The 13,364-nt window shown below is 38.3% G+C and overlaps 1 protein-coding gene across 1 annotated transcript; it reads left to right on the plus strand.

Annotated features, from left to right (window-relative positions):
• Positions 1 to 416: 416 nt before the first annotated feature.
• LOC141910049 (uncharacterized) lies at positions 417 to 5,793 on the plus strand. The gene is made up of 4 exons (XM_074800749.1): positions 417 to 561; positions 725 to 865; positions 1,979 to 2,328; positions 4,557 to 5,793. The coding sequence occupies exons 1-4, from the start codon at positions 417 to 419 to the stop codon at positions 5,517 to 5,519; spliced, it is 1,599 nt and encodes a 532-aa protein (XP_074656850.1). The 3' UTR covers positions 5,520 to 5,793.
• Positions 5,794 to 13,364: the final 7,571 nt, after the last annotated feature.

Raw genomic sequence — 13,364 nt, forward strand, 5'->3', positions numbered from 1 at the left:
CTCGCTGCAAAAATCGCGACTTAAACGCGTTCTACAAAAAGACGCGTTCGCGATTTTGCGCGTTTCGTTCTGGCGAGCCAATCAGAGTACACGACGTTGTTAAGGCGAAAGATAATTAATTCCTTGTTTCTCATTTCGGGCATCCGGTCGCCCACGTAGGAACTACCCCATTCCTTACATAGCTTCCCTATACGTAGGCCTGTCGTCGGAACAACAAAAACAGACCTGAAATATAGAAATTAACTGACTGCAAATTTGATTACAGTTCATACTCAATAGATGTACACGTACCCGGCCGAGTAGGAGAAACAATTAGTAACATTTTTTGCCTTAACGCTCCTGTTGCATTGGCCGCTTACCGCGCACACTTGTAAGAGTTACGCAGTAGGGCGAGGACGCGCACGCAGAAAAAAAGAATGGAGAATATTGTACAGGCCTGGGATCCGGTAACTGGGGTATGGTATTCGGCACTCGCCACCCCCAAAGATGACTCCGATGGTTTGTTCGCGGTTAAATTCTCAGGATTTAAAGGGAAACACAGGGAAGCGATTCTCGAAAAAAGTAAGTCATGGGTACAATCGTAGACCTACTCGTCACGGTTCAGGTGGGCTTGTTTGATGTGATAGCATGTGTAGGGTTTTTGTTGGACAGGCGATGAGTGCGGGCGATTGTAGTGCCTAATCAACAAGCAACTTGATTGGCCAGGTCTGCATTATACATACAGTATTTGGGATTCGAACCGTACTACGTACGTTTATTGTTACTTCGTGGGAATTCCCTGTAGAGGGCACTGGTATTCGCTCGAGGCTATCCTTCCGACGATTTGATTTGTTTTTGAAAATTTCAGGAAATGACCAATTACCGGGTAATTTTAGTTCTTTTAGCGGATAAATTGGCTAAAGAATATGAACACAAGGTATTTCTTAGTCTAGTATCTAGCCATTGTTCCTGAAACAACGTCTAGGGCCAGGCAAAGTGTCATATAGAGGTTAATTTTTGTCCCGAATTTTTACTTGGACGACCGAAGCTTTGAGCATCTATTTCAGCCCTTAAAACACAATCAACTTCCCTCAAACTTACTGTTCTTTAAACCGATGGATGTTGACTGTTGTTTTGGCATACATTTATAATCCAAAGTATGTTTTGATGACAGTAGTAACTAAAAACATTTGGCTAGTCGCCTCAAAAAACTGTTGAAGTGACAAACATGGCAGCATTGAGGGCAAAAACCGTAATGTTTCCAATGTCTCCATTTTTAACGCATGCGCATGATGTATGTGTTGGGAAAATTCTCTGAAATTCTCTAAGTCCAGAAAGCAGTCGAGTGCGCAGGCGTCACTACATGTCATTGAATGTCAGTTTTTCAAAAGTGGGTCATGTTAGTACGCTGCTGAAATGAACCTGCGTGAACTTTTTTTAACTGGATGAGGTATTCTTTTTTTAACTTACAAAGTTCCGATAAACAATTGGCCATTAAGGACCAGTATTGGCGGGCGTGACGCTTTACTATATAAAAATAACAAGGCATGAAACGTATTTGCCTGTGAGTGTATTGATGCGGTGGATACCACTGCGCATGCGCAGCAACTTTCTGAGCTCTCGTGAGCTGTCAATCAAAGTATGTAGCAGATATTATAGTTTTCTTTTTATGTCAATACAAAAATTATTGATTTTCTTATCTATGTAATTCTACTAATTGTATTCGTGTGACAGAATTTTTAAAATGAAAAATCAATTGAACTTGAACTGATCATGAACTTCGGAAAGTTGCTGCGCATGCAGCAAGGTATTTCTGTATTATTTCAAATTTATTTGCTGTTTAAATTTTAGTGCCATTCTCGCGAGATTATCAACAACCCCAAAGTAAAATCCAAGCCAGTTTACAAGCCCCTGTGTTATAAATCGGTGTTTGTTGCGGTTAGAAATGAAAACTTAGCCAATCAGAAGTACAACTAGGGAATTTCTCATTTACTTTTAGATCACATTAGAGAGCCAGAAGAAGAAAGATTGATCGCAAGGAATACACTCAAAGTGAATAGATTAGACCTGGCAAGACTCCTCAAAGATGATGGCATCACCTACCGCCGGGAGGATGATTCGCACGATATGCACGACAAAATTATATCAAACGATCCGTTTAAAGGTGAAGTAATTCTTGCTTCTTCAATCAGGGAATCAGTCCCTTACGAACGAATAAAAACTATTGTCGGAAAGTCTGGGACAACAAAGACTAACAGCAGATATAATGATTTCTACACCATCGATGAAGAGGATGCACTTTACACTAGCAGTGCAAAACTAAATCAACCCCCCAAAAAGAAGAAGAAGGTAGGATGCTGCTTAAGTTAAAAGGCACGTGTTTTTCATCTCAATGAATTTATTGCCGATTAGACCACCTAAGTCGCAGCGGGGCATTGCATTCACTTTTCGTCCGTTCATCTGTGCAGACGGAATTCCAGTTATTTTCCGAAGTTTTGTTCAATGGATTGGCTTGATTTAGTTTAGCCATTCCCCGAACTCCTTGACCTCAGGAGTCGTTGGAGTCGTTACTAGCAGACCAGAATCAGTTCGGGCCAATCACAGTGCTTGTAGGCCTTACAAACGACATAAGCTTCTGTTGGAATTCCCGTTAAATGGACCAATCAGCGAACATTTAACCAAACAACAAAGTATTTTGCAAATCGATATATGACGTCATGCGCAAAAGCAGCAGTAATGAAATCATTCGTCGTGAGGCCAGGGGGCTGGTGGAAGCGAGTTTGTGGAGTGAATGTATTACATTATATAGAATTTATTTATTGATATTTGTATTAATTATGTAACAAAAATCAGTTGCAAAATTGTAGCGCATGACATATTCTCTCGTTGTTGTGAGTTTCAAGGTCATTTGTCCATTCTTAAAACTTTTAGCCCTGCTGCAACTGAAGTTCAGTGGAGCTGATGGGTTTGGTAGATCATCCGTTGTCGTCCGTCCGTCAACTTTTGCTTCAATTTGGTACTAGTGCTACAGTTCGTTTCTGATCTTGATCAAACTGTATGAAGCTAAAATAGGCCAAGCACTAAGTAGTTATCAGAGATGCTAGTTTTCCGGAAATATCCGGAATTCTGGAAATTTAGGATCGCCGATGTCAATTCCGGAAATTTGGTGAGAATTCCTCGCGGCGACCAGTAATGGCACGGACCGTAAAAGCGTTCGTTTGCTTGTACTCGTCGTCGCTTCTGTGTTATTTTATCTTGGTCTCCGTTTCCGAGGATGTTCTGCTACAATGTATGTGCTTGTGGTGGTATCTGTGCGTGCGTAGGTGGAGCGCCACTGTTGTGACGCCATTTCCAATTATCTTTACGCACCGTTGTACATTGTCCCGCTGACGGCCAACAATGTGAAGATGCACGTGGTAATAATTAAGATGATATTTAATAAATATCATCTTAATTATAACCATGCGCGTGCTATGTCCTGAGGCACGCAGCTTTGTAACTTTCTTTTTGCCTGCAGCTGTCAAGCGGGACGGTCTGCAAAATGAGCACGCACGGAAAGATTGTCAGTCGGGAGTCTGCCGATATAAAGGCAATTGACAGCGGTATAAAAAATAAATTTAACTGGCACTGGCTAGAGTGTAAGGACAGTAACGGGGACTACTTATCGAACTACATTCGTAAGTTAGACTTAGCTGGCGTGGCGTACTGCGTCGTTTGTAAAGACCAGGTCAAATACGGTAGTGGCGGGAAAAAAGATATTCTTCGTCACCCGGATAGCGCGCGGCATAAGAAGGCAGCGAGGGATGTGAAGCACAACGAATGCCTGCCGTCGTATTTTCAGATGAAAGATGCCGATCGTGATACTGCATCTCCGGTGATGCAAAAACGCAAAATTTTTCCTGGGGGAGAATTTTTCTGACCCCCCGTTCTAAATTCCGGAATTTTGGTACTTTGGCCCTAGCATCTCTGAATTATAGAGCCGTTTTCCCCACTTGACCTTTAGGGGGCGCTGTACAGGTGGGACATAAAATCTTTATAATACCACTGGTCTTACAATTATTAATCTTAATCTTAATCCTTTCAGTACTGACCATATACCCACCCACCATACATAGCAGAAATAGAAATTTTTTGTAATTTTACTAAAACCCCTGGGGCAAGTTTTATAGACTTGTATTAACTATAACCCGGGGTTTACTCAATTCATTTACAATGAGTTAACCCCTTGGTTAAAGTTGATACCACTATAAAACCGAGCCCTGGTATACAGATACAGAAGTGTTATGAAAGGGGTACTATATATGATTGTGGTGAGTTGTAAGGTCATTGCTTTCTTAATATAATCACCAGGGGGCGTAGAATATTGAAATATTCACCAAGTTTCTGATTGTTTAGCATTTCAAACCACTTCCATGGACTCGGCGTCCTTGAAACCATAGTTATTTAAATTTGCAATGGATATACATGTACATTGGATTCTTAGCATATCATTTTAATCAACTTCCCAAGTGGACACAGTGGCCCTGCACCCGTAATTAATGACCTATATTATATCATTGCGTCTGTGTTATTTTTAGGTGTCGATTGTGGCAAGTGGCAGTGCTGATACTTCATCTGTTACAGAAGAAGATATCAAGAAGATGATACTGCAAGATAGCCCCCTTAAAGTTAATCTCTCAGAAACGGAGCTAAAACAAGTAAAAACTAAAGTTGAGGATTTCCAAAACAAGAGCAATGACGTGCAGATAATAAATCAACTTAAGGTCACCAACTCAAAAATGGATTTATTACTGGAAATTGGGCAAAAATGTCTTGATATTGTGTCTAATTCTAAAAATATATCGTTGCCAGATCCAAGAAATCAATCAGCAGATGAACCATCTGTAGAGTCCGATTTAGGATCAGATTTCGATTTTGGTGACTCCCTCTTAGATATTCCGCCTTTCCTATCTATAACCACAAAGCCATCAACTTCAACTACTCATACAAGTAGTATCCCGACGCAGTATCCCGGTAGTTGTATTAATTTTTCTTCCCCAAACTATTGTCACGCGAGCACACCATTTGCACCATTACACACAAATGATAGCAATAATTCGGAAGTTATCTTAGAATCTCTGAGTGAGTCATCATCAACAATCGATAGGTCTGGTCCTAATGAAGAAAATCATTTCAATATCGGGATGATCTCTTATACGCCCAATCATTCGTCAATAATCAAAAGTTTAGATTCGAATTATGAATATATTTCACCTGAAATTTTGAAGATTATGTTCGACAAAAGTAAACATTCTAGAACGGCATTTGTTGCTAAACTGACAACAATTTTATTTCCAGATGTCAGTAATATCGTCAATAGAAATGTAAATGGCTTACAGCGTAAGGCAAAATTAGATGATAGAAAAATAGCATACATCAAAGAAAAATGTTTTAGTTACTTCCCATGTCCACCAGCTACTATGGAGATAGTGTGGAAAGAGTGTGTAAAAGCTATCGATCGAACAAATCGTCAGCGTTTGAGAAATTTGGTAAAATGTTAAACTTTCCATTTAAATGTGAAGCGAAAATTTTCAGATAGTGTGCCTGAATGGGTAAACATAGATGAATAGAGTTATCAGGCAAGGCTGCTTGTTTTAGTAAAAAGCTTTTTGATATTTTAGTAAAAAGCTTTTTGATATTTTAGTTCTCTTTCATATGAGGTTTTTATATACATCTAGGGGCCAGTTGCTCAAAAGTTGGTTAAAGATAACCGGCGGATAAATAATAAAGTAACAATAAACTTTTATTTGTCATTATGTCAACAATCCACTTGTTAGGGGTCATTCATTTATTACGTACGCATTAGGGGAGGAGGGAGGGGGAGGGGTCAGTGCAATTGTGTACTGTAATGGCCGATTTTGCTTACAGAGGGGAGGGGGGGTTGAAAAATTCAAATTTTATGGTTACGTAATAAATGAATGATCCCTTAGCTTTAACCAACTTTTGAACAACTGGCCCCAGGTATTGCCTTATGAAATTAATTATTATCGTTCTATTTACTTCCCATGTCCACCAGCTACTATGGAAATAGTGTGGAAAGAGTGTGTAAAAGCTATCGATCAAACAAATCGTCAGCGTTTGAGAAATTTGGTAAAATGTTAAACTTTCCATTTAAATGTGAAGTGAAGACTTTCAGATAGTGTGCCTGAATGGGTCAACATAGATGAATAGAGTTATCAGCCAAGGGCTGCTTGGTTTGGTAAAAAGCTTTTTTATATTTGAGTTCTCTTTCATATGAGGTTTTTATATACATCTATGGGCGAGTTGCTCAAAAGTTGGTTAAAGATAACCGGCGGATAAATAATCGATTGCGCAAGTGGCAGTGCTGATACTTCATCTGTTACAGAAGAAGATATCTGTTACAGAAGAAGATATCAAGAAGATGATACTGCAAGATAGCCCCCTTAAAGTTAGTCTCTCAGAAACGGAGCTAAAACAAGTAAAAACTTAAGTTGAGGATTTCCAAAACAAGAGCAATGACGTGCAGATAATAAATCAACTTAAGGTCACCAACTCAAGAATGGATTTATTACTGGAAATTGGGCAAAAATGTCTTGATATTGTGTCTAATTCTAAAAATATATCGTTGCCAGATCCAAGAAATCAATCAGCAGATGAACCATCTGTAGAGTCCGATTTAGGATCAGATTTCGATTTTGGTGACTCCCTCTTAGATATTCCGCCTTTCCTATCTATAACCACAAAGCCATCAACTTCAACTACTCATACAAGTAGTATCCCGACGCAGTATCCCGGTAGTTGTATTAATTTTTCTTCCCCAAACTATTGTCACGCGAGCACACCATTTGCACCATTACACATAAATGATAGCAATAATTCGGAAGTTATCTTAGAATCTCTGAGTGAGTCATCATCAACAATCGATAGGTCTGGTCCTAATGAAGAAAATCATTTCAATATCGGGATGATCTCTTATACGCCCAATCATTCGTCAATAATCAAAAGTTTAGATTCGAATTATGAATATATTTCACCTGAAATTTCGAAGATTATGTTCGACAAAAGTAAACATTCTAGAACGGCATTTGTTGCTAAACTGAAAACAATTTTATTTCCAGATGTCAGTAATATCGTCAATAGAAATGTAAATGGCTTACAGCGTAAGGCAAAATTAGATGATAGAAAAATAGCATACATAAAAGAAAAATGTTTTAGTTACTTCCCTTGTCCACCAGCTACTATGGAGATAGTGTGGAAAGAGTGTGTAAAAGCTATCGATCGAACAAATCGTCAGCGTTTGAGAAATTTGGTAAAATGTTAAACTTTCCATTTAAATGTGAAGCGAAGATTTTCAGATAGTGTGCCTGAATGGGTAAACATAGATGAATAGAGTTATCAGGCAAGGGCTGCTTGTTTTAGTAAAAAGCTTTTTGATATTTTAGTAAAAAGCTTTTTGATATTTTAGTTCTCTTTCATATGAGGTTTTTATATACATCTAGGGGCCAGTTGCTCAAAAGTTGGTTAAAGATAACCGGCAGATAAATAAAACAGTAACAATAAACTTTTATTTGTCTTTATGTCAACAGTCAACTTGGTAGCTTTAACCAACTTTTGAACAACTGGCCCCAGGTATTGCCTTATGAAATTAATTATTATCGTTCTACTTACTTCCCATGTCCACCAGCTACTATGGAGATAGTGTGGAAAGAGTGTGTAAAAGCTATCGATCGAACAAATCGTCAGCGTTGAGAAATTTGGTAAAATGTTAAACTTTCCATTTAAATGTGAAGCGAAGATTTTCAGATAGTGTGCCTGAATGGGTAAACATAGATGAATAGGTTTTTATATACATCCAGGGGCCAGTTGCTCATAAGTTGGTTAAAGATAACCGGCGGATAAATATAAAAGTAACAATGAACTTTTATTTGTCATTATATCAACTGTTTTTTCCAAATAAAGTTCTGTTTTTACGGATCTATAATTTTGAAAATACATGGTTTTCTGATGTTGAATATAATCTTGATACTGGTGTCTCTTAAACTAGTGGATTTGCCTGAATTAGTTACTGATTCAACCTTTAAGGACTATTGTATAGTCAAAGCCAGGTTAATTTGGATCATAGAATCAGTCTTCTTTTGAGAAATTTAGAATTGAATATTTTACTTATAGGTGAACCACAATCAGTATCCAAATCAGGTCAAAATCTAGATAAAGCGTGTTTGTAATAGAAATGTGGAAAGGAGCTGTTTCTCAAATTGCCTGCCAGAAGTTTTGGTCTAGATCCAAAAACTCTTATTTTCTTATAACTAATGCCACAAATTTTAAAATTTCCAACATCCCATGTTCAAAAAGCGGGTAGTTGAATCCAGCTGAAATAGGTTCATCCCATGTTTACCTCCAGGTAAATTGACAATTTCCATAGTATTTCTATGAATTTGTCCATTTGTTCTGATCCTATTCCGTGCAATAGATGGCATCCTGATCGATTATTGGCTGTCAAAATTTGATGAGGTTTAATATAACCTCAGTAACCTTATCAAGGATTTGTAGAATTTAATTCTGAAATGCGGTAGAACTCACTTAATTCTGATATTGAAATCCAGATTTTTACTTAGTCGGGATGAAATTATTGGTACTATCAATCAGAAACTATGTAAACTATTGTTCATTATTCAGAGAAATCTGGACAGTCCCTAGACATCAGAAAAAAGTGAGTTATACTGTATCACAAATGTCGGAAGCATTGAAGGAAGTTTCCATTGGATTGAGTCGACTGTACATGGATTTCAAGTCAGTAACATATTTATTCAGGTCCTTTGAGTCTTAAGAAACAGCTGGGATCCATAGTTACTGTTGTGCATGTACAGCCAGAGATGACAAAAGGGTTAATTCCAACTGCAGAAGAGACTAGAGGACAAATGTAATGAAATATATAGTTTTTGAACCAAAGAGTAACTTGAATATTTTTTTTTCAAAACAAGAGGGTCCTGTAAAGTCGAAGTCGCTTAAGTTGTCAATAGCTGGGACGATCATTACGTTAGCGAGTAATCCAAATGACATAGAACTGAGTAAATTAAACTAGAATACGACTTATCCGAGTTGGACTATATGGCCGATGTAGGTGAAGGAATACTTATTCTTAAATGGACCTAGTTTGAGAAGAGTCTGATGTACATCGAAAGTCAAAAGCAAGAAATTAATCTAAACATGATTAAATGACAATGTTGGTAGTTAATTTATTTTGACTTGTTTGCATAGCAGGTAGAGCATCTCAAAATTTCGATGGTTGCTTCAATTAGAGGCTAACTCGCAGAAGGGGGTGTAGGGTTGAAGGTTTCCCATCGATTGATCACTACTATAGGATTCGAACCCGCTCTCATAATGGGCGACTTCATATCAAATTGTTTTAATAAAATCAATTAGAGTTTGATAGGTTTTTCAAATTAATTTTTCTATTCCATTTTCAATAAAAAGTTGTTACCAAAATACATTCATAAGAACTTATCCTTAGCGGAGCGCAGATGAGTGACGATCGATCGCCGGTCGCAGCGATTAGCAATCGCGTGCGATTCATTATCCAATGATGGGTAAAACCAGGGACTGTGTGCACGTGCATGCGACTTGCGAGCGGCGATGAGAGCGATTGATAACAAAATGGCAGACATCGAGGATGTTGGGAGCTTATTTGATTTTGTTGTGTTCAGTCGAACGCTCTAAATACTTGGTTCGAAGTTGGATATCAAGCAGGCACAGCCGTGGGCATTATGGGCTGTGTGGCATATTTTTGTAAGAGAAAATATTCAATTACATGTAATTATGTTCCATGAAAATAAAGTCAATGAATCTTAGCTTCATAACAATCTCATAAATGAGCTGGAAGATAGCGTATCCTTTATTGGAAGTACCACGTGATGTATCGGTGGTCGCTGATTGGCTTAAAATTATTTTTCCATCGTGTCGCTAGCTCCCACGACTGATGAGCGATTTCACTGCGACGTGCGATTTTCCGTCGCACAATATTAACATGGTTCCCACAGAACAGGGAAATTGGGAAAAACTTGGGAATTTTGAAATAATAATTCCCGGTTTGGAAATATTTGGGAATTTGAAAAATTCTCATATCAGGGAAATATTTGGGAAATTCATTACATTTCACGTATTGCATTAGCCAAGGGCAACTTTCTTCAGCAGTTTCCCTTGAGAATCACCTTTATCAACCAGTCACTACTAAAATGTTGACTGTAGCATGACAATATGTGTTCATTTGCATTTGGGAAAATTGAAAAGTCACCCATGAAATACTTGGGGAAAACTTGGGAATTTTGAATTCATATAACTGTGGGAACCATGTATTAAACATCCTATTTCTCGAATCATACTAAAATCGCACGAAAAAATCGCCCGTCTTCGCCAGACTTTTGTCTTTGTTCTCATTAGAAAACCAATTGTTCCAACGTTTTCTTTGGCATGTTTATAATCGTATGGTGCGGTGGGGGGTATGACAAAATAAGACAGTAACTCTAATTGACAAAACAATTGAAATTTTGAGATGCTCCTTTATGTACATACATGGGCGACTGCCTACAAAATACATTTACCAGTACTTCATCATGTTTAATAACCTGATGCTCTGCCGTAATTAGCAACAACAACTGGAAGTACTTTGTGTAAGTGTCTAATATATTTTTGACAGGTTTCTGCGGTCACTGTTCTCCAAAACTGACATATACCTGCAACCAATTGCTCTTTCGTGGTGGGTTTAACATGTCGATTCACGTGTTGTTTTAGTGCTGCCCACATTAGCTCAATCGGGTTAAGGTCTGGAGATTCCGGTGGGGTCGGCCAATGGTGGATGTCGTTGTCTCTGAGCCACTGAGCGGTCGCTCTAAATCAAGAGAAAAATAAGTTTATTACACAAGGAGATACTGGAATTATTAAAGTGACTAGCAACATTTGAATTAATAGAATTATTGAAAGACATACAAACACTACATTGGGAGGTGGTATGAAGGCAATGTATTAATGAGAACAAGATACAAGATGAATGGCACGTGGTGAAATGGGGGACCCACAGTGCTACTGTAGGGCAGGCGATGATCCGCCAGGTTTGCTAGTAGATAATTAGTCGTCCGCGTTTGATTTCTTCTACATTTCAATTGAATTTAAATGAACTTTTCTCTGAATCAATTATTCATGAAAACTATAGCCTACCGATATCCGAGTAGAGGAATGAAAGTATTGTTTATTTGGTGGGTGCTGTGATAATATATAGATTGGTGACAACCTTCTGCTTATCACACCATCTGGCGGGGCTGGTTTTGCAGGTACCCCATTGTTTGTGGGCCTATGATACTGAATAAATATGTACGTACCTGGATGTGTGCTTAGGATCATTGTCTTGCTGGAACCTATGGTGTTCAGGATACTCCCTCTGAATGAATGGTATGAGATGGGTTTCGAGTATGTTTTGGTAGAAGTCTGAATCCATTATACCTTCAAATACGCAGATATTTGTACATCCTCGCATGGAAATACCAGCCCAAACATGAAGCTGAAAAATCAAAGATTAAAATGCTATTTTAACTCAATTCTGCACACACTTGCCACCTATCAGCTAAATTGAACGCAATAACCCGCTAACAGACTAAAGACAATGAAGTTGTATGTGACATCCAGAAAATCAAGTATTGATCGTCAAATAAACATTATTTAAAGCTCGCCAGCGATTGGCTCTATCAAACGATTGTGAATAGTGCAATCAGATGAGCGAACACTCTGAACTTCGGTATGAAATCTAAGAATTTATTTGAATACAATAATGTGTTTGCCACTTAAATCACTTACTTTAAGCGGATGCTTTGGTCGAGGGATTAGTTGCCTGGGTTCGCCAACTTTTCGAAAACATTTGCCAACATTCTGTCCTAGAGGAACACTACATTCATCGGTGAAGATTACATCTGAAAAGGTCTCATTAACTGCCAAGCACTGTACAGCAAAAGTATATCTCACAATGGTGTTGACATGCCTGACCAATTGGCAATATCTCGTTCCAGTATAGCGCCATCCGAGATTTCTTCTGACACGTTTGATGCTAGAAATCGAAAATTGAATGTCGTAATTCAGTTGAAGTGCACGTTGAACTTCCCTTGCAGTACGCTCAGGATCCTGTCTCATAAACCGGTCAATAAAACTTAAATGATGTAATCCTAATTTTGGTTTTCTACCTGTTTTAGGTAGATCCAAAACACTATTGGTAGTTTGAATTTTCTGGATCAATTGCCGCAATCCTTTCTTGCTAATCACTATTTCTTCCTGAGCTAGGGTACTATGAACTGTAGACAGTGTTGAATTTGGTTGTTCCCAAAGAGTACTAGCTCTTTGTCGCTCGTATAAAGACAGCCTACCCATTCTAACAAGCACTGACAGTCTGGTTGCAAAACTGAAAGTGAGTAAAAGAATATGATGAATGACTATCCAAGATCAACAATTGAAGAAATGATACCACAAAAAAGAATGAGGAAATAAAACTAATTTGTGTTGAAGTTGATTGACTTATCGCACTTATGTATCATCCATGGTTGCCAGGGTTTGATTCATTGCAGTTCCTTCTATTACGCCACCTACGAGTGCGAGCTGATTGAGGCCTGTGAGGCCCACCAGTTTATTACGTAGCTGCCTTAAGACAATACACCGGGGGGGGGGGGCAATAGGGGTTATGAATTCACATTTTCAAATAGGATAGGCCTATTGCAAAAATATATTGCCTAAGCTCAGGCAATGGAAATAATTGCTGATTGTCAGGGTAGTTGTAGTTGGCATCGAACCCTGGCAAGCGAGGAGGCCCTATCAAATATTAAAATGGTATTGATCACAAACAAAAATAAATGTGTAGGCAGCCTGTTTCGTAGTTAGTTACCTCATCATGGTATTTTGGTGGTAAGCTTATATTATAATCGGATGTGTGTGAAAGTATCCGATCGACATCATGAGGAAACCAACGCAACATGTCATAAAAAAGCAACAGTCCTAAAACATCAACACGTGAAAGTTACCTTACCTGTAGATACCTGCTGGTAAAACTGCAGATCCGCTTTTATTAGCCGTTGTTGTAACAAATAGTCAGGGTTAACATATGTTTCCTACAACACTATGAATTCATATCATATATTACGTATTTCTGCCATCATACCACCTTTGATTGTAAATTTTATTTCCGGATCCACAAGATTTAACGACGACCTTGAATTGAATTGAACATTATTGACGACTACACTTGCCGCAGGTGGCACTTACGTATGATGATACTGAATAAAATTTAATTGATAATTTGTTCATCGCGATTAAACGCAAGAGGGCAAAATAGTCGCGACTTTTAACACGCGATT

Source organism: Tubulanus polymorphus, chromosome 8 (genome assembly GCF_964204645.1).
Source record: "Tubulanus polymorphus chromosome 8, tnTubPoly1.2, whole genome shotgun sequence".
NCBI classification, from domain to species: Eukaryota; Metazoa; Nemertea; class Palaeonemertea; order Tubulaniformes; family Tubulanidae; genus Tubulanus; species Tubulanus polymorphus.